Below are 22,434 nucleotides of genomic sequence, written 5' to 3'. Positions count from 1 at the left end.
CGGCGTCACGGCTGCAGTCTCTATTCAAATTGCTGCAGTTTACTATGAAGTAGGTCTTTCAGATAAAAAACAAAATCTCACACTGCAGAGACAAAGCACAGTTACTATTAGTCACCTTTATTTATTTATTTTTTTAATTTATTTCTTTTTCTTAAACATAAAACTGTTAAAACGGCTGTCAAACAGGGCATTAGTATCACAGCCAGTCGAGTCAGCTATGTATCTCAAATCCATCCAAGTCTTCCTTGACCTTTCCATCTGGTCGCTCTTGTTTCAGTCCTATCCATTGTCCTGCCAGTCTCCCCAGTCTTTGAGCACTTGGCACTACACGATACTTATCAGTCTCTTGTTTAACACGATATTAAAAGCTGCTTTTGTTTTGTTGCATTTTCAGTGCGTGAAATGATGGTGTTCATGCCCCGTACGTGTGTAATCAGGCATGACGAGACATCATGTTGAAATCCTGTTGATCTAAAGAGGTGCGTGTATACAGTAAAATTAGCTGTTGGTTTGTGGGGTGTGACGGGATTTCCAATCTCTGCTTTTCAAATTACCCCATCACATATGTTTTGTAGGATTAGATGAACCAGAATTTGTCAGGGATCAATTACATACATTGACTGGCAAGTTCCACCAGACCTGTATAACAAACTAATTGCAAATTACTACTCGCATGATTCTTTAAGTCTTGATGACAGCCAATTCATTTATGTTTCTACATCATCTGTAAATTAACATTTACACAAAGCTAGACTAAATGAACCTCCAAGTACATAAATTCATGTGATTGTCAATAAAGTTGAGGTGCCTTTGTTCACAGTCTCATACTTATCTCTAAACAAATTTCCTTTTTGCTTTTGAAGCAAAGTTGCACCAGCGTCAGCCCTGATCCAGACACACACAGCATAAATCTGAATAGTGGGTGTCACAGTCCAGTTTAAAAACAGTTGTATCAGTGTTACTAACCTATTCAGATTCAGTTTAGTAGCTGTCTGAATAACAGTGGGACTGGAAACCTACTCATGTAAACAAGTTAGTCTGTGGCCACTAACCTAATTGAGGTTGTAAACAAATGCTTAAGTAGTAGAGTAGAAGCTAGACCACAAGGGCTACTGACAGGAGGATTGGATAAGGGCCTGCGAGCTAACGTATCCGCGCAGTTCACGGGAGAGGCCACTCATCCCAGCAGCATACAGTGTCAATATAATGCTTTTAGACACCAAGGGTCTGAATCATAGGTCCTTTTTTTGTAACACAGCAACAGTTTTTCCTTTTACATCTCAAAAAGAAACACAAGCGTATCCTCCTCTCTGAATAGACAGGCATGGACAATTACAATAAGCACTGAAAAAGAAACCAAACAAAAAAAAATATTGGCTTTCCCCAATTTTTGAGTGAGTTGCCATAAATCTTTTTTCCCCCTCTCCATTGCAAAACATTCTCTGTACAAACAGAATTAAAATGTCAACATAGGTTTCCCAGATGCACAAATATGTCACATGTTCCACTTTGTACTTCCTGTTTTGTTTTTTTGTTTTTTTTTTCTCCAGCACTGCAAAACTGAGCCAGCTGTGCCAGAGCTTCACTGTTCGTATCCAGAAGAATCTGTGGCTTTTACCCACAGTGCAGCGCTCCACTTCCTCCGTGCTGTGCGTCTATTGGTCGAAGCAGAATGAATCACAGGATGGTCGTGTAGAGGTGTCATGTGATCAGCTGAGATGATACCTCTCCACAGAGAGTCTCCAACATGAAAATATCTTTCTTTTTTTTTTTTTTAAAGTTTGAACATGAAGCACTGTAGTTTCACCGTTTCACCCTCCCACCCCACCTGCAGCTGTCCAGATGCAGTCCTTTACCCCCGCAGGTGGGGAGTCAGAGATGTGAGGGAGAGCAGAGTGGAATGGAGAACCTGTTCTGGTCTTCACGATGAGAAAGAGAGCACGAGACAGAGAGAGAAAAAGAGAAAAACTCCATCCATCCGTGTTCTTTCCTCCACCCTGCCACACCGTCACACGGATGGCTGCTGCACTGCTGATCGGTGAGCAAGAGGAGAGAGAAGGGGCGGGTTCAACTGATCAGGGATCAGCGGCAATCAGTCAGTGTTTTGATCAGTGATCAGGAGCAGTGAGTGGGTCCAGCCCCCTCTCTCCCCTATGCCTACCCCAGTTCCCCCACCCCACACCCCCCACCCGACATCAGCCCCCTTCTCATAGCAGCAGGACCTGTAGACAGAGGTGGCCCCCCCTGGCCCTCCACTGTCAGAGGATGATGCAGCAGCGGCACAGACGCTGGCCACCTCCATGTACAGAGGGAGGGGGTGTCACGGGGGCAAAGTAGGCATGGACTTTGATCTCTGGAAGGTGGGCCTGTATGCGGGAGAGATGTGTTAATACAAAAGACCAAAAATGTACAAACCCCTCCCGAATAAAACAAAAAAAAAAATCCCAAAACAAAACAAAAAGACAAGGAAAAAGCACATGCTCAGGACTGCCTTCTGTAAAATATTTTTAGAAATGCAGCCCGCTTGTGTACATCATGAGTGAGAGTAGTATTGATTTTTTCATCTAACTCTCAGCGAGAATGCTAACAAGCACATTTTTCAAAATGTCGAGCGATTCTTTTAAAGCTCCGCTCCAATCCCCAACAAGAGCTGAAAAGCAGCATGTATTTTCCCTTCATGCCCACTGACCCTGATGCGTTTGATGCCCGCCCGAGTGACTTGCTGACAATCGTAGAGCTCGATGCGCTCCAGACGGTGGCAGGTCTTCAGGTGTTCGAGGGTCACGTCAGTTATCAGGGGGCAGTTGTCCAGCTCTACCACGGTGAGGCGCTCTTGGCCGCAGGTACTGCTGCTCAGAGCTCTGATGCCATCGTCTGTGATAAGCTCGCAATGTGACAGGGACTGCCCAAGGTGCAGGAAATTGGGTTAAAGATGCGCAAATAGAAAGATTAAACCACACACAGCAACGAAGACGGGCTGAGAAAAAAGCTGATACAGTATCAGACATTGTTTGCTTACCAGTGCTTGAAGCCGAGGGCAGTGGATTGACAGCTGAACCAGGGTGTTATCTGTCACCTGAGGACAGGCCAAGCTTGATTAATGTACTGTTCTCACATGTCTGGGGACAGCTGAGAGGATCAGTTCAAGCATTAGCAAACATGTGATATCATGATCATATCTCGTTCTCAGTCCCAGAACTCTGTCACGTCTTCTATGTCACAACTTCTACTTTTTGCCAAACGTCATTTGACAAAAATCATGTATGATGAAGTATGATCTTGGGAGTAGATGAGGGAACTAAAATGTTCTTACCAAAATACATTCTTCTAAGTCCATTTTTTCAAGCTCATGACAGTTCTGTGAAGACAAACAAAAGGTTTTGAACCTGAACTGAACTCAGAACACGGCTGGCATAACTAAAGGAGATAAGAAAACATAAACAAAACACTTACTCTGGCCAGGACAGTAAACCCAGCGTCCGTAAAATGGGAGCATCGTGCAGCTTCAAGGATCCTTAGACAGACAGACACAAAGTTTGGGAAGAGTTTTTTTAAACAGCTAGTGTGAGGAAGGAATACTGAAGATCACTGGAGAACACACTGGGTTGGTCAACAGGTGCAAAATATAAGACTTCTTGTGCACAAAACGTCTAATATTTTGCATGATTTGTTTTTTTAATAGCTGAATTTAGTTGAGAGCCTCAAATAGATATGATTGTACACTATTTTTGGAAGCAACAGCAGTCATATTTCTTGGATGTATGAGAAATGTTGTGAGACGGGTGTGTGAGCTTCTTACTTAAGTCGGGGGCAGTTGAGACCCAGTGCAGTGAGAGAGGCATCAGTGATGTTACTGCAGCCAGAAACACAGAGGTTCTGCAGCTTGTGGCATCCTCGGCCCAGACTGACCAAACCTTCATCCGTTACTTGCTGGAGGCAACAGACATTTAAAAAAAACAAAAAAAAAAAAAAAAAACTGATTACAAAAACGCAAAAGGCATGCAGAGCCTTAGTCATGCATTATTATCAGTTGCTCCTGCTCCGCTTCCAACAACCAAATGTTTGTCTTACTGTGCAAGACTGCATATTTATGGTGGTGAGTTCTGGGCAGTGTTTCTGAAGGTGTTTCAATGCTCCGTCGTCCAGCTGGGTTAAAAAAAAAAAATTAATCAAGTATCAAGTATTTTGACTCTGTAGACAACTGCAAAGTATTTAAAGTGAAACAATCAAGATGTGACTGAAGTTCAGACTTTCAGCTTTAATTTAAGGGGTTTAAAACAAGTATTTATTAAGTGTTGGAAATTAAAGAGGTTTGTATACAGCCGCACCCATTTTCAGAGGCTCGGAAGTTATTGGACAGTTAACTGACAAAGATTTTCGTGGACAGGTGAGGCCTGTTCACTCATTATTCCCTGACAAAATAAACACATAAGAGCTGAATCTAAGTGTTGAAGTTGCATTTTGCAGCTTTATACTGGAATTCTCAATACAAGGTCCAAAAAGATTTATTTAAAGTTTAAAGTTTATTTATTTTCAAGGAGAATTTCATGAGGCTGAAAATCAAAATAAACCTATAAGAGACAGCAAAAACTTCAGGAGAGGCCAAATCAACAATCAAAATCGGATATTCTTCAGTAGCCATGTCAGTCACCTGATCTCCACCCAGCAGAGCAGCTTTTCAGTTATTAAATGCAAAACCGAAGGCAGAGAGCATCTAATGCAGGCAGCCATTCACATACAAGTATTAAAAAACAATCCTAATATTTAGAAATATAATAGTTCATTCAGTTACTTTTGAAAATGAGTGACTGGGTGTGAAACATAAGTAATTCCTAAACTATTAATACTATTAATGTTTTTCATTAAAGAATTAAAGCTGAAAGTCTGCACTTCAATCACATCTTGACTGTTTGACTTAAAATCCACTGTGATGATGTACAGAGTATTTGGATAATGACAGAAAAAAAAATGGTGTCATTGTCCAAATACTCCTAGACCTAACCATACGGGTGAACGACTCATTTAAAATAAAATAAACCCCAATTTCACTTTCTAGACTAGATTCAGTTCATGTGGAAAAAAAACAACAGCTGATCACATTTTAGTTCTACACGGGCATCAGGAAAAGAATATACCAAGAAACAAGCAAATTTTCATCCCATTAGGTCTTTTTAAAAGGCTTTATTTTAACACTGTATAATGACTAGGTGGGCTTTTTTGTAATAATATGATAATTGATTATAAAAAGGTGTAGAACTACTTTTAAAAGGGCCAAAGAAGGCATAAAATAACCTGAAATAAAGAAAATAAATGTGCGTACCTGTGTGCAGCCTCTGAGGAACAGTGCTCGTAAACCAGCGCAACCTCTAGCGAGGGCCTCGATGCCATCGCGTGTGATCTGGTCACACCACGACAAGTTCAACGTCTCCAACATTCTGCAGCCATCACTGAGCATGCGCACACATTGCACAATAAAAGAGAAATATCAAGTTAAAGACATGTAAGCCCTTGTGATTTAAATACCGCAGCGAAAACAAGTGTGCTGGTGCTACCTGAGGGCCTTGAGGGAGTGGTTGCTGACGGACACGCAGGAAGTGAGATCTAAGTGTTTGAGTTTGGAGCAAAACTTGCTGAGGCTGAGGCAGGTGCTGTCTGTGATCTTAGTGCAGCCGTTAAGGTTCAACACTTCGATGTTTCTGCAGTTCTGAGCAAAAGTCCTGGGAAACAGGTGAAGCATGGAAGAAGTGAGGTGAAGGGACTTCTTTCTGACGTTTTCACAAGTTTCTATTACAAAGAAAAAAAGCCTTGCTTTGCAAAGAAGAGAAAGTATCGGTTAAATCTGCTGCTTACAGAGATGATAGAAATACATTATGAGATCCAACAGTCTCAGAAGAATATAAAAATTAAACACCCGTGGGGTTTTCTTTTGTTTTGTTAGTTTTTTGTATGTTTGCAGTGAGCAAAGAAAAAATTAAAGGGTCCCTTGGGAATGAAGACGCACACACTCGGCTAAAACTTTAAATATAATCACACAGGGACCGAAACGGAAGTAATCAAACCAACAAAAGGATGTTTGTTGCTAAAAATCAAAGCAGAAGCACGTTTATTATAACGGTGCATGTCAGAGGGTCAATGTATTCTCACTTCATTGAGGCGTCTCCAACGCTCAGGCAGCCCCTCAGGCTGAGCTGCCTCAGGAAGCCTCCACAGCGCTTTGAAATGTTCTCCACCACCCGGCCCTGAGGGCGGACGGACAGACAGAGAGAGTAATATGACTTGGGCTACAGGACAGGGAATCAGCTGTGACGTCACAGTCGGCACCAAAGCCTACTGACCCAGCACTAAGCCTTGGACTAGATAATGCTACTCAACAAGCTCTCACGTCCACACACACACACACACACACACACGCAGGAAATGCTCAAAACCCGAACCCTTCGCTCCTTTTTTTCTCTCATGAACACGACCCTCACCTCTATATCCGTCTGGAAGTTGAACAAGTCGATCTTCTGCCAGTTGCTGCCATCTAGGGCCAGGACGTTCCACGCCTGAGAGGGTGACAGACAGGTTGTGCAAAGAGACAGAAAAATGGGTCAGACAGAGGTGGAAGAAGGTGAACTGTGACTTTTTTAATCATCATGCAGCTACGGGTTTGTGTACACATCAACAGTCTCCACTGTCAGTCCTTGTCCTATCTAATGTGAGGGTTTCCTGCTCCTCTCTCTTTGGCGTCTTTGTAAACTGAAGAAGTTACATAATTAAAGATAGTCCGATGTAAAACAAAAAAAAAAAATACATGAAATTCAACAGGAAAGAGATAAACTGCCTTTATAATAACATTTGTTTTGTTTACATGTTACATAGCAAAAGAAAACCTTCCTTGGGCCTTGTCACAGGTAATAAAAGTTTAATTTGAAGCTGTGGTATGAGAGGCTGCCCCAAAAGCTCTGCATTCAGTCAGTGGCTTGTAACAATAATTCACACAGATCATTTTATAAATCACTTTAAGCTGCAGTTCACTGTGGTTCCCTTTACACAGAGCCAGCAGAGGGCACCATATTATACACTTGCCCAGAGAATTCAGTAAGTACAAACCAGATTTACCTCCTTTTTAATAGTAAGGTCTTAATTAGGATGTGGCGTTGAAAGGGAGGCGCTTACCTTGGACACCTGGGCACACCGGCACAGTGTCACCACATCTAAATAGGAGAATATTCTAGAAAGAGAGACAAAGAGGAGGATGAGGTTTTCTCATATTAGTGATCATATGATCATACTCAGATAAGGAGCTCTGCTCAAGCACATGCTGGAACACCTTATTCTTTCTTTGATGCTAGTGAAAGTATGTTTTTTTTCTTATGTCTGTAGGGAACAGAACAATCTGTGGTGTTTGGCTGGTAGGCCCATAGACAGGCAGTGTTTGAGCTATGGGCTGGTCAGCCACAAAGGGCCACATGCAGCAGGCTACTGGGTCAGCTCAATCCATTAATCTGCCAATGAGTAATCTCTGGCACTCAGACAAGCAAGGCCACCAAAAGGCCGGTACAGACAGAGATACAGTATGAGCATGTATAGAAGGGCACACATACACATACACACACACACATGCGTGCACACACACACACACAACAAAGCCAAATACCTCCTGTCAGTTCTTGTGATAAAACGGTCTGTTAAATCTCACAGAAGTGATTTAAACGGAAAATCTTTAGAAAATCTGAGGTGTTAAGAGAGCTGTTAGTGCCAAAGTTTTGAGTGCAGCTGGGGTCTGATTGCCCTTTTAACCCTAGGAAACAGGAGCTGGCCATTGTTTCCTTCAAATAGACACGGACAAAGGCTGTGTGTTTTGATGTGTGTTAGGCCAGGGCATGTCAGGACGAGTCTGTATAATCTATACAAGAGTCTGGTGTCACAGAGTACAGACATCATACAATTGACAAAGCAATGCATATGCAACTTCCATGCACTCTCACGCAGGGTACACAGATCCTGGAGAGGTTGCTGGCACCCAAGGGGCCGACCAATCAAGTTGATCGTACACATTGATCTCCTTCCTAATAACTGGTTAATGGCCGCGATGCTGACCAATGATTGATTGCCCGTTTTAATCAACTACAATCTGACTTTCCACTATGTGTGCGAGAAAGGCCTCTTAGTAACCACAGAAGAACTCTGTTACTCACACTCACAGCGAAGGAATCAGTCAATCTGATTTGGTGAGTCCTGTTAACCTATCTGAAATCTGTAATTGCTACCAGCTGAGAGAGACTGCTGAACACAGATAGATCATATTACCGGCAGGGTAGGACTGACATGGACTTTTTCTCATAAGACACACAAAAGAAAGTGAAGGACGTGACATAATACAGACAAATTCAGAGCAACAACACCATGAGCATGGTATCTTTTTCCACTTTACTACACACAGGAAAGCAATAAGGGCACCTTTGAATGCAGAGCACGAAATAAGAGAAAAGCCTTGGATCACTCTATCAGATCCAGCCTGGGTGTCCCTATTTTTCGGACAAGGCACATAACAGGATTTTCATGAAGCACACTCCCATTTGTTGTCACCCGGCCCTTCAAGCATGGCTAGAAAAGGGAGAGTCGAGCCTTCGCCATAAAGTCTGGGCCTGGTTGTCATGGCAACAACTCAGACATGAATTTAGTGGTAGTGGAGAGGGTGCTGAGTCAGTGCTTCTGGGTAAGAGGACCGTGAACCACCCCGAACGCTCCCTCTCCGGGGCTTGTCTGTCAGACAGGGTTCTTGGATGTCACACAGTTTTCACAGTTTATATCTGCGCTGTGCTGGCCTACATAACGGCTGTTTACAAGTGCACCCACTAAGACGCAGACTGCTGCACAAGCAATTCAGGCTTGCTCGCTAGTGATGCTCTGTACATAAACAGCAACGCTAATATGAACACAAATTAACAAAATAAATAGCCACTACTCCTCGAGCTGCATATTTTCCAACGTGTAACACATGGTGGCATACTGCAGTCGTTATAAAATATGCATCTTGGGTTAATCTGTAATTAGAAATTAACCACAGGCGTGAATGTGAGCACATTTGGCTCTCTGCCCATGGTGTACCCTGCCTGTCACTCCATGACAGCTGGGAGAGGTTCCAGCAACCACTGCGACCTAATTTGGATAATTTTTTAAGAAAATGTATGGACGACCAACCATAAACCAGAAAGGCTAAAAAATGTAGCCCTTAACATCAGCTTATTCAGATCACTAACCCTGCAAACATGCTGGTGCGAGCCCAAGCTGTGTAATTGTGGATGAGCTGTGGGGCAATTGGGTGTGCCCATACAGGTCTGGCAGGTGTTTTGTTCTTTGGGGCCCCTATTAAGGGTTTTCTATTGGGATACTGACTATGGGGTTGCCCACAGAAAACCCATGTAGGCTCTATGTAGGTTAGCCTGTGTGGTCCATTGCAGTTTTGCCCCTCTGGGCCCTATAATGGTATTCTGTGGGCCTTTGGGTTTTCTATAGCTTGCCCAATGAAAACTTATATAAGGACCCCAAAGGGCAAAATTGCGTTTGGCCCTGTGCGGGTACACTCAGTTGGGCTTCGTATGGGATAAGTGTGGATTTGCCCTCCCCGACACAGCCCCATAGTTTGCCCACATATATCCACTGTGGGCCCGCATTGTTCATTATCAATAATGCGCCAAACAACATACAGGCAGATATGACTATTGTGGAGAACATGACCCACAGAACATTTTTTATTACACTGTCTGAAATATGTGGCTGTTAGAAAGCAACTGATTCAAAACCTCAGTAAAATGGAAGTGAAACTACACATTTTGACTAACTAACAAAAGATCACTGGTTCAAGCTTGGGAAGTGACATAAATCATTTGGGGTTTGGATCAGGAAGAGTATCTCTACCAAATTAACTATGTGGTTACCCCTTGTGAGTAAAGCAGTGGCTAAAAGTCATGTTTTTTCTCAGAGCAACATTCTGGTCCACACTCAGTACCAATTGGTGGCGTATTATGGGCAGCCAACAATGAGCCTCGGTAGTGGCATGAAATGTGGGGCCCTCTCTTCCAATCTTTTACTGCAGCACACTGGGGCACATCTGGCCCCCATAGTGCAGGACTAATACATGTTTTTCTGACCACCAGTGGAAATGCACTGGTCATAATGGGCATGCTGGGAGAGCGTATGGACCAGCAGAAGAGCAGAGCACTGCGGAATTCCCCACTAGCTATGACAAAACTATTTATAGCTCACTTACAGAGACATACAGTTTGCATAGGCCCAGGAGTGTTTCACACATGCGTGCACACACGCATGCACACAAAAAATGCAGCTTTCACAGAGTGCACAGCGTGTCATGTGTCAGCAGAGATATATGCAAGTGCAACCCTTTCCATTCCACATAAACGAGCGTGAAGGATGAACATGGGTGACTGCGCGAGTGATGTCAGATTAATGGGTCATGTGCAGCTGCTGTGGGACAAAATATTGGTCTGTAGGTCACACACAGCTAAAAGAACCTTATTTCAGGCTGGTGGCTGACAAACATCATACTAAACACACAAATGCACCTACACCACCAACAGAGGCAGAGCAAACACACACCGTTTCAGGCTGCTTGAGCTAATGAGTAACCCTGACCTAAGCCCTCGTCCCTGGGTGTGTTGTGTTGTATGTTGTGTGTCTGGTATAATTATTCTTACCTAAGAAGAAGCTCTTTGGGGAGCTTCTTATTAATGGGGGCTTCATCGCTGTTTGAGAACACCTGTCAAGAGATAAGACAAACAGTAACAATGAGTGAGTGTCTTTGTGTGTGTGTGTGTTGATGTGCAGTGATATGAAAACATTATCATCCTCACAAGATTGCTACACTAAACAGAGCTAAACTAAGCCCAGGAATCACATAATTTTATTTCACCAGCTTGTTATACTTAAGAAAAGAAATAGACCCCTGCACAGTTTACAGCTGCTGCTTCCGTAAGCTATGCTAATAAACATGCCAGAGCTGCATTTGGATTTCCATGTCGCCTCCTCACAAGCTTATAATTCTGTTAGCCTGGTCAGCTTGTTGGCATGCTTATCTCAATTAGTCTACTCGCTGGATGTCTGGCCATCTGCTGAGTGGGACACACACACACACACACACACACACACTCGCAGGTGATTCCAGTCAAACCTCTCTGTGTGAAGAACAGAGGCAGAACATTCGAGATCAGGTGGGCTGCATTCAGCCATGAATTTAAATTACGGCAAACACCCACATCCACTGTGCCTCTGCAGACACGCATCCTGCCAGTGATACACTTGTATCCTCAAAGGCTCAGAAGCTGTAGCTAATGAGGGGGGACTCCCTGCTGTTGAACACGCAAACACAAACACCGAAATCTGAGAACACAAAGGGGATAGGAGGAGAGGCACGAGATGAGCAAAGGTTGATTCTGAAAATGTCTCAGCTGTAGTCTAGCCCCCTGACGACAGACGCAACCTCCTCGAAAGAGAAAGCAGCAAAGCGAGAGGGAAGAGGTGAGGAAGACGATACTGAGTGACAAAGGCAAGCCAAAGGAACCGTGCTCCAGTCAAGAAGTACTGGAAAAACACGTCTGAAAGTCATCAGAGTGGAAGAAGACGAGGGAGGAGGAGGAGGGAGGAAATGCAGGCCATTTCAGAAGGAAGTGGGGTCAAAAAAGAAAAGGAGAGGGAGTTGGTCCAGTCAAGGTCCGGCAAACGATTAACTAAGCTGGTTTGAACTTTAACATCGCTAAGGGAACAACACAAGAGTGTTGTTGAACACACTTACCAGAAAAAACTCTGCCATCACTGAGGCCCACATGCCCTCGTACTGAATAATGCATCATTACACACTCATCTGAGGCTGTTGAGTAAAGCATGCTGTCATTAACTGTAACATTAAACTAACAGCAAACTTAAAACATGCGTATATCTATTGGTGAATTTAATAGCATTAGAAGGAATGCAGTGAAGGAGACCTGTGGATGGGTATTTGCTGTGGAAGGCTGCTACTTTGACCAGGCCTCTGCTGGGCTTCCTGATTAAATCAAGGTAATAAACATCAGCATGTACTGACTGACAGGCAGGCAATTTGACCTTTCAAGAAACAGCATGTTGACTCAGTGTCTCTGTAAAGCTGTTGGGGGAGGGATAGTTTAGGACTAAACTTAGACTTAAATCCGAACCACATCTGTAACACATCACTCACCTTTGACCTCTCTTCCATCACTCTGAGGAACACAGGGAGGCCATGATGGAACGCACTGGGCTCCACACAGCATTACGCTAACATGGAGCATTCACAGAACAATAATATCATTCTGTGGTACAAACATGGTTTACTGTGTAATGAGATCAGGGTTGAAAAATGTTCAGAAATTCAAATTCATCCTTTTACATTACAGTCAAAACAAGCAAAATGACTTCGAAAACAACCTGATACTCCAATAATCATCCTTATCAGAGTTACCGCCTCAGCATTCTGGTGCCCTTGCTCCCCATGCAGGAAGAGCACCATTCCCAAACAGGAAACTCCTCTCTGAAGTCATACTCACTATTCCTAGAGAGGGTGCAACAAGCCTAACATGCAAATCTGGTTTAAAACGCCTGTGGCACGTCAAACAAAGACACCCATGAAGAAATTAAGACTTGGGTCGAGTGTTGCGTTCAATTTTAGGCCTGCAACACAACAACAACAAAAACCATAAAAAGGACTCGATCACCAACTCGTCTGTCAGTTGACCCCCTTCCCCTTTCTTCTCAATTGGACACACCAGCCTGCTTCCCCACCGTACACTGGTTCATGCTAAGAAGCTTAGAAGTCTGCTGAGAAATCCACTGATATGGCAACAGACACACGGGCGCTACTAACGCCGTCTGTTCTGATTCACTCGCACATCAGCACACATGTTCCTACTACTGACAAACATGTGAACACCTGACTGAGGGCGTCAAGTAGCATCAAGTCAACCCCGAAGGCATCTCAGCAATGTGTGAATAATAACTCCTGATAAACATCTCGCATCTATGAGCAGCCATAATCAGTCAGATGGGATGATTATGGTTTGTACATAAGTGTTAAATCAGCAGTACATGGTGATTATTGCACCACAGGTATGCAAAGGTTTATGAACAAAGTAATGTACAAATACTTGGAGATGCTTTGGTTTTGTTTACTTAGTAACATAATGTTTTACACTACACATGATGTACTTTTTTTTTTTAACTCCACAACTTTCAGATCAAAGTTCCATCCATCCATCTTCATCCGCTTTATCCGGGGCCGGGTCGCGGGGGCAGCAGCCTAAGCAGAGAAGCCCAGACCTCCCTCTCCCCAGCCACCTCCTCCAGCTTATCCGGGGGAACACCAAGGCGTTCCCAGGCCAGCCGAGAGATATAATCTCTCCAGCGTGTCCTGGGTCTGCCCCGGGGTCTCCTCCTGGTGGGACATGCCCGGAACACCAACCCCAGGAGGCGCCCAGGAGGCATCCTTGTCAGATACCCGAACCACCTCAGCTGGCTCCTTTCGATGTGGAGGAGCACCGGCTCTACTCTGAGCCCCTCCCGGATGACCGAACCTCTCACCCTATCTCTAAGGGAGAGGCCAGCCACCCTTCGGAGGAAGCTCATTTCCGCCGCAAAGTTTTTGTTCTAATAAAAGACGATTATCACGGCTCATATTTTCAGTAATATCTGAAGTAATGCAAATGTGTTGCTTTACTCAAACTGCTACAGCACAAAAATGCTGCACAGGCGTGGGTAATAACACCCAGTAGTGCCACACATACTGTCTGCAGTATGACTATTTTTTTTTATATCTTGCTCATGAATCCAACTAAAAAAATTTTTAAAACCCAACAACTTCAAATGACCCTGAAAGCTCTGGTGCTTTTACTTTTTATTGGCATGTAAATATGGATAAAGTGATCTGGAGACGTACAGCATTCATCCTATGTGCAGTATTATTACTTCTTGAACACAAAGGCCACCTGTAGTGGCACCTGCCCATCACAGGTATTTTAAGGAGGCTTTAGATGTTTTCATTGCGTGTATTTAACAACAATCCATCCTCTCCATCTGCAGCCCCCCCTCTCTGAAAGCCTGTAACCTCAGGCGCCAGTGGCAACCAGCCTCGGCCCTGATATATTGACTATCCTCAGCCACAGCCCTCCTCCTCCTGTCCCGCAGTCCTGAGCTCCATGTTGTCGCTGTCTAGTGGTGCGGCAGGACAACAACAGGATTTCGGATTACCCTTGACCAACAAAACGCCTCAGCTCCTGACTGCGTGTAAAATTAGGAGCAGAGCACGGTCGACCACACACGCGCGCACGCAAACACACACGAACAGACACACAGAGATATACACACACAGACTTTGCTTATACAAGCCCACGACTCCCACGTCTGCTAGAAACAAACACTTTAACCGTTGGTGGTCCACTCCCTCTGTCATACCTCGAACCGGCCCTTGGTGATACCGTTCATGTCTGCGGCGGCACGTCCCAGCTACACGCCGCGCAGAAACCACTCGAGTCGTTTGACGGTTATTGTTTTTGTCGCCGTTTTATTTTTGGTCGGTCGGAGTGTAGGAGCCGAGCTGAAGCTGGGTCTTCACACCCTCCTCCTCCTCCGCCTCCACCTCCCCCCCTGAGCCGCCAGCGAGGCTCCCGTACTCCGGGTCAGTGGGGTGACGGTGAGGGTGGTGGTGGTCCGGGGCGGCCTGGGGCAGCGTTGACACTCGACGTCTCGAAGACCAACGGCTCCCCAGCAGCCCGTCTCATCACAGGGCTACCAAAATAACAATAATAACATGGACGGTCTGTCAAGTGACTTCACTTCCGCCTCTCCCTTCATCGCTTCATCGGCGGTCAGCTGGCCGCGGATCGCCCAACTTTGCTGAAAACACACGGGAATCGTTAGGCCGATGTCCGCCTTTACTCGTTGCACCGCACGGTTCCCGCAGCGGACGCGCGTGTGGCGGCTGACACGAGCGCTTTCCTCAATGTTTTCTGTTTACTTGCGGGGAAGGGGGAGGGGCGACGTGACGTCATTGCTGCGGGAAAACCACGCGTGGTCGATTTGTTTTGATTGTGGGCTTGTTGCAGGAATTTTAGGAAGGGAGGAAGAAACCAAATCATAACTAATTGGGGCTCATTTACCAGCACAGGCAGAATTTTAATAAAATTGATTTTAAAAAAACCCCAAAAGGGATGGAGGGGGTGCCCTGACACGAACGCGTGGGTTTGCTTAGAGGGAACGTTTGAGCTCCACGAGCTTTTCTGCTGTAACACAGCCTGTTTCAGGCACGCCTGAAAGACACACTCAAAACAGTCTGGGCTGAGTCCTTTGTCAAACATCAGTGCCAATAAAGTTTCTAGATTCAAATACAAGTACAGAAATTAAGTAACTAAAGGAATCGTCATGTTATTATAAAATGATTACTACGTGGCCAGCATGTGTTGGTCAGTTTAATCTGAAACCGAAAAAAACCGATCTCCACAGTAGTTCTGTCTAAGTCATAAGAATCCTATTTTACAGTACATTAAAATTCACGCCCCTATACATTCAAATGACCCACTAAATGCAACCCTCAACAAAATAGTATATAACTCAATAAAACATAACAAAACAAATATCTTTGTAAGGTAAAATTGCATTAAAACAGTTTGATTAAATTAAGTAGAAAGTTAAATTTAATTAGTATTAAAAAAGTAACGTAGAATAAAAATAATCATCATTATTTTTAATTAAATTGGCCTGCCTTTTTTTTTCAACATTATGTTTATTAAAGTTTTACATATATACATATATAAAGTACATACACAAACAAATTTACACAATAAACGAAACACAAGGTACATTCAATGAAAGCACTTGAGTCCATGAGACCTCTGACAGATTTTAAAGAATAATTTTCACATTGCAGCATATGGTTGTGGTCCTGTACCGGGAATAGCTAGGCTGTCCCTGTCTCACACAGTAAACCAGATAGATCTTTATTCCCAATATACTGGATGTAGCGCCCCCAAATTTTCTGGAAAATTTCTTGTTTATCTTTTACAATACCTTGTGTTGGGGGGGGGGAGTGTTGTGTGTGTGTGTTTTTTTTTGTCTTGTTTTTATGGACATGAAGTCTGCCAATAAAGATTGAATTGAATTGAATTGAATTTTAGAGTATATGTAATTTTCTCTAATGGTAAACATAAAGACAATTCTTTGAACCAATGTGAAATACTTGGTTTGCCAAGACTCCTCCACGTTAGAGCTATCACTCTCTTTGCTTGTAGTATTCCCATGTTTATGAAGATTTTTTCAAAATGATCTATGTTACACTCTACAGGATATAATCCTAGTAGGAAAAGTTTGGGATCCATCACAAGTTTAATTGACAAAATCTCCTTTATCATTGCTCTAACCTCTTCCCAAAACTCCTTTATTTTTGGACATGACCATAAACAGTGGAGCAATGTGCCCTTATCTTCTTCACATCTATTACAGATATCAGGAATCTGCATATTACATTTGTTAAGTTTTTCTGGTGTTATGTACACTCTCATCAACCAATTAAATTGTAGCAATTTTAGACGTGTGTTCCCTGTCTGTGTTTGGGCTAGCTTACATGCTCTACTCCATTGTTCCACTGTCAATTCCTCCTGTAAGTCATACCTCCAAGCTTCAAGCTTAGCAGCAGATGAATCAGGAGAGGATGTCATCATCAAGTTATATAATTCAGATATCATCCCTCTACCACTGGGGTTTTTGGTTAGGATTTTCTCTAATGTGGACAGCGGGGGAATATGTGTAAAATCATTATGATAAGACCTGATAAAACTCCTAAACTGTAGGTATTTGAAAAAGTGCTTTCGGGGAATATTAAATTTAGAGATTAGTTGTTCAAAACTTAAAAGTCTTCCATCACCCCCGAAAGCATCCTTCACCAGTCCCAGCCCCGAGTCTGCCCACATTTTAAAACCACCGTCCGCCCTACCCGGGGCAAAATAATTGGGACGCTTGTTATTCCATAAAAACTGATTAAACAGTTTTCTTATTTTAAGGAAAAAGTCTGAGGGGGGTGGCAAGGGGATATTCTGAAACAGATACAGAAGCTTAGGGAGCACGTTCATCTTTAGTATATTTATTCTACCAATCAGTGAAATTTGGAGACTCGACCATCTCTCCACTGATTTGGATATGTCAGTCATAATTGGACTATAATTATGGTTCACCACCTCTTCCAATTTCGGGACAATCTGAATACCTAGATAAGTAAACTGATTCACATTTCTAAAATGGCAGGTGTATTTAGGTGGATTCATCCTTTCTTCTGAGTTCAAAAGCATTATAGAAGATTTTGATTTATTGATTAAATTGGCCTGCCTTTTAATTAAAAAGAACTCAGTTATTTGATGTAAAGTATAAAAAGATCATGATAAGCATTCAAATGTTACTTTCACCTCTTAATTGAAACCGGTCATTTGTTTTTATTTACAATTTGAATGTATGACTGTTACAAATATCAAAGCTTTTCCATTTTTTCATTGGTCCAGGTATAAAAACCTCTTTGCAGGTGTTCCCCACCTCCACGGCTAGAGGGCGCTCTGATGCAGCTGGCCTAACCTCTGTTATCCTAAAAGCAAAACATGGACAGCGTCAGCATGTTCACTCCACTAATACAGTACAGCTTCGTGGAAATTCGACTGCGCATGCACAAGGATTTCCGATTTATCTTACTCTATACGGATTCAGTTTAAATGTAACGCTTATATTCAAGATTTAATAAAGTTACATGAAATATTTAAACTCAACTGTTAACGTTTACATTCAGATGTAAAAATTGATGTTTAACATATAATTGATGTAAATGTTTGTAAATGTAGGTGTAAATAGGGTAACAATGTTTGTATATAATGTTTTGAGCGTAATATGCAATTAATTTTAGCATGCTTAAGTTTACAATTAGTACCTCATAATAAGTGTAGTAAAATTATATATATATATATATATATTTTAATATTAGAAAGATTTCTTATTATCAAGCTAAGGAATGTTAGGTAGAGTTTTATTTTGTGTGACAGCCCCAGGATTGGCCCTATCTCCTCCTTCCCTGGTTGAATGTTTGTTCCAGGAAGTCAGAAGGTGGTGCTGACACCTCATCATTGATGCAGTAAGTCAGGCTCATGAGCTGATAAGCCTCACTCTTGTTTTCTTGGACTCTGCTTCATACACTCGCGCACTACATTGCACCTCTGAACTTGATCAAAGGTAAAATTTATTTGAAATTTCAAAAAATGTCATTGTTGTGTTTAGTGTGACACAAAACACTAAAACATATTATATACTATATTACAAAACAAGCTCAGGTAGACAAAGCTTTCATAAAGTTTGACCAAATATGTAGTTTTTCATCTTCGCGCCACCCCATACCAACACATTGCTCAGTAATGAGCAATCTCTCATCGACAGTCAATTTAATTAACTCCCTTCCTTGAAAAATCCCACGCCCTTCTCCTCCTGACTCGGCTGTGGCTGGCAGCTCAGTGTTGAATGTGTCCTGCTGGTCGCAGTGACTGCATTGATGTCAAGCAGCACGGAGCCCATCACACACACAGTCTTTCAAATGGAAAATGGACCTCAGCTGTTGATGCAGTTCTTTTAATTTTATTTACGTACATCATATTCACAAGTTTTGTTTTCTTAACCATTTTCATTGGCTTTGAGAGTATTTTACCTTCTTTATTTTGTCTTCTTCTTACTCTTCACGAACCTCTCTTTTTTTAAAGGTATTAAAAAACATATTAATGCTTATAGCACTGTAGCTTGTATGCTAATTTTATGGTAGTTTTACTTTAATGGAGAAAAACAGAATATCAACCAAAAAATTTTAAAAATCCAGAAAAATTTCATTACATAAAAGTTAAAAATTGAACTGCTTGTCAGTGAGTGAAATAAGTATTTGACCCCCTACAAACCCACCAGAATTGGGCTCCCTCAGATTATAACCAAACAATCAATCAATTTGGGATATAGTCCTAATGTGCACAAAGCACACCTGTCCACAGAGTAAAATTTGGCCATTCTAACCTCTCCACCTCCATGGGTGAGACCAAAGAGCTGTCGAGGACGTCAGGCACAAGATTGTAGACCTGAACAAGGCTGGAATGAGCTACAGGACCACCAGGTCTTGGTGTGATTATGTAAAAATGGAAAAAAATATCAAATGACCATAAATCACCCTCAGTCTGGAGCTCCATGCACCATCCTTAAAGTCGAGCATGGAGGTGGAAACTTCATGTTTTTGGATGGTTTTCTGCTAAAAGTATAGGACGACTTCACTGCATTGAGGGACCAGTTGATTGTAAAATCCATGTATTGTAAAATCTTGGACAAGAACCTTTGTCCTGAGGATGAGTGGGTGGGTCTTCCAGACATGGCAATGACCTAAAACACAAAACCAACGAGTGGCTAAAGAAGAAGCATGCGAGGGTCATGGAGTGGCCTAACCAGTCTCCAGACCCCAGTCCTGTAGAGAATCTGTGGCAGTAGCTGAAGCTTCAAGTTGCCAAGGGGTATGACGTCAGCACGAGGGGATATCGCTAATATAGTTATCTCTGGCACTCAGCTCTGGCTGTGAGCACAGAAAGCACAGCTACCTGCTGTTCAAACCTGCTGTTTGCATTAGACAGCCAATAAGAAACAGGAGGAGTTAAGACAGATTGTTTCAGACAGAGGATGAACTTGAGGGCTACACTTAAACTGTGAATCATGCAAAGCCACTCTGACAGACTCCAAGACTCCTGATTTACAAGAAAAATTAAAGACCGTCAGGAATGTTTTCATTAGCTCTGCAGGAAGACGCATGTTTGAAACATGCGTCTTACAGGATGGTGGCACACACACACACACACACACACACACACACACACACACACACACACACACACACACACACACAGAATCAATCATTTCTCTTGAAATAACATTTTCTTTGAATGCAGATTCAGTTCTGGCCTTTCAAAGCTGTTCCTGTTTGTCTGCTTCCCACCCCTCAATGGGGTTTTAGGAGACTGTTGCCATGGAGACAGAGCCATACCTCCATCTGTCCCCGGCTTCCACTGGTATGACCAGAGATTTCCTCCGAGTCAATCACACACCTCCGTCTGGCAGGACATGTCTCACATGGGAAGTCAGCGGTCTCGCACATACTCAGAGGAATTGTGGTTGAGTATTTGTGTGTGTGTGTGTGTGTGTGTGTGTGTGTGTGTGTGTGTGTGTGTGTGTGTGTGTGTGTGTGTGTGTGTGTGTGTGTGTGTGTGTTTACCTCCACAGCACAGACTACTTAATAGGTGTGTCCTGGAAGTCCTGTGGGATTACACACCTGTGTAATGTCCGGACGAGTGTCTGTCAGAGTGGCCCCAGGACACCTGCAGCAAACATAATTTTCACCCGCCTCTCTGAGATGGTGCAGGTGTGAATCACCATCTCTCTCCCCTCCCCTGTATGACCCCCGGTCATCCAGAAATAGCCCCTGTACATGAGTCAGGATCCCAGCCCACCTGATCTCTGCGTCCAACCCTCTGTAGATGACATCCGTGACAGCATGAGAGGTGCATGAGTGCTGGCTGAAAGAATGTGACAGGAAATGTAGAGAAGAGGGACTGACATGGAAAAACGTTAGAGAGGGGATTCAAAGCCAGCAGGCAGTAATGGGGGACTCCAGAGGGATACAGGAAACACGGAAAACTACGAAAATGGAAAACATGGGATGTGAAAGAAAGATGTGAAAGAGATGACTAAGTGTGAATCTTCAATAAAGATGGCACCACTCCTTAAGGGATTTAAAAATCAAGTTTTTGTTGTTGGGATTGCTTTACTTGGAGAAAGAGTTCTGTATTTGAGGGTTTACACATCGCTCCCACAGTGCTTCTTAAATTGTTTTCCTCTTTCTGTTCCCTTTTTATTTCTCTAGTTTAGACAGAAACACAGTGAAATGGAAACAGTCCTCTGTAGAGTGGTGCAGCTGTTCACATTCACTCAGTTGAGAGCTGCAAGTTTGTGGTTTTTTTTTTATTTTTATTTTTTTATTTATTTTTCACATTTTGTTTAAAATTCAGTTCAGTTTCAGTTAATTTCCAGAGTAGATTTGCTCATTTTGGTAAGTTTCTATTAATGTCAGCGTTAGTTTACTCTTTTGTTGAATGGAGGAGATATGTCAGAGGCAGGATTTAGGAAAACCAGCAGAGGTATTACAGTAAAACACACAAAACCTTTTAAAAGCAGTTGTTTAGATGGCAAAAGTCTCAATAAACACGTCCACCAACGCTTCATCAGCTAAGTTTTGATAACCAATTTTACAAGGTCAACAAGTACTAAAACTAAAGATATTTTTACAAATCTTTTTTATATTACTTGTTAATTGAAAAAATAATTTCATTTAGTTAACTTTCCTTAACAGTCTATTTATTTTTACTTTAATTAACTAAAATGTTTTCTTCACATATATTTTTAGTTTTTAGTTTAGTTTTAGTTAACTATAATAACCTCTGAAAACATTGTCAGCTACAGGTACTTCACAGACAGACAGTCACGGGCTTATAAATTTCCCCCCTAATTAATTGACATGCTGTTTAGAGAAAACAAGCAGCTCCACTCTTTGATATTTTTCACTGTCCTCTTAGACTAATAAATGAGTGAACTCTGTGAGGTCTAAATTTGCATCAGTAATGACCCCGATCCTAACCTAACTCTGTGCAATCAAATTAAATAACTTTTGCTCTTCAAAAAGGTTCTCACAATGACTTATTAAACAAAAAAATCACTTTAACTGGCATGCAGGTACTTATTTAGTTTTCCCCTCAAATTGAATTTCTGAATTCCACAATTTATGAGAGTAGTGTTAGTGCTGGAGTTACAGGCTTAAATGAAAAACGGTCATTAAAATAAAGCTGGCATGTCTTTGATCAATTATTTCGTGGTTGTAACAATGGTTCTTGCTAATAAATGGGATCCCTTTGGAAAGTCTTTTTATTCCCCCTTAAATAAAAACAACACTGTAAAAATAATGCTTTTATGCAGCCTTTCTATGAATAAAGGCACTGATATTTATGGGTTTGTTTGCCATTTTTCTGGAGAATGCATTTGTGGGTTGAGCAGCAGAGTTGAGTGTGTGGGTTGCACCCATGAAAAACTTGCCAAATCTTTCCTGCCAGTGCCAAACACCTTATTCTGTGACTGTCATGGTCCCCGTGCCTGCTCGGCTGGCCCTGTGTGGCTACATGTTATGTTTTGTCTTTTCTCTCTCCTCTCTCTCTGCTTGCTGCCTGGGCGGAGCTCATTGTGAGCTCCCGGCCTCCACCACCTGTAGGCAATCACCTGTGGCTCCTCACCTTGTTTGCTCCCGCTACTTAAGGCAGTGACTGAGAGCACCTC

General features: G+C 42.6%; 1 protein-coding gene across 1 annotated transcript; it reads right to left on the bottom strand.

The window, feature by feature from the left end:
- Nucleotides 1-96: 96 nt before the first annotated feature.
- On the bottom strand, nt 97-15,029 carry fbxl2 (F-box and leucine-rich repeat protein 2). Its single transcript, XM_085396258.1, has 14 exons — nt 14,464-15,029; nt 10,704-10,765; nt 7,162-7,216; nt 6,474-6,548; nt 6,145-6,239; nt 5,553-5,717; nt 5,321-5,447; nt 4,072-4,146; nt 3,800-3,930; nt 3,454-3,514; nt 3,314-3,358; nt 3,020-3,076; nt 2,690-2,902; nt 97-2,366 (listed from the first exon to the last, which is right to left on the bottom strand). Exons 1-14 carry the CDS (start codon nt 14,491-14,493, stop codon nt 2,259-2,261), a joined length of 1,299 nt encoding a protein of 432 aa, XP_085252384.1. The 5' UTR covers nt 14,494-15,029; the 3' UTR covers nt 97-2,258.
- Between the last annotated feature and the right edge of the window lie 7,405 nt (nt 15,030-22,434).

Source organism: Rhamphochromis longiceps, linkage group LG22 (genome assembly GCF_057381845.1).
Source record: "Rhamphochromis longiceps isolate RC_006_pf linkage group LG22, R_longiceps_female_GT1.1, whole genome shotgun sequence".
In the NCBI taxonomy this organism is placed as follows: Eukaryota; Metazoa; Chordata; class Actinopteri; order Cichliformes; family Cichlidae; genus Rhamphochromis; species Rhamphochromis longiceps.
This window is presented reverse-complemented; position numbering and strand designations above follow the sequence as displayed.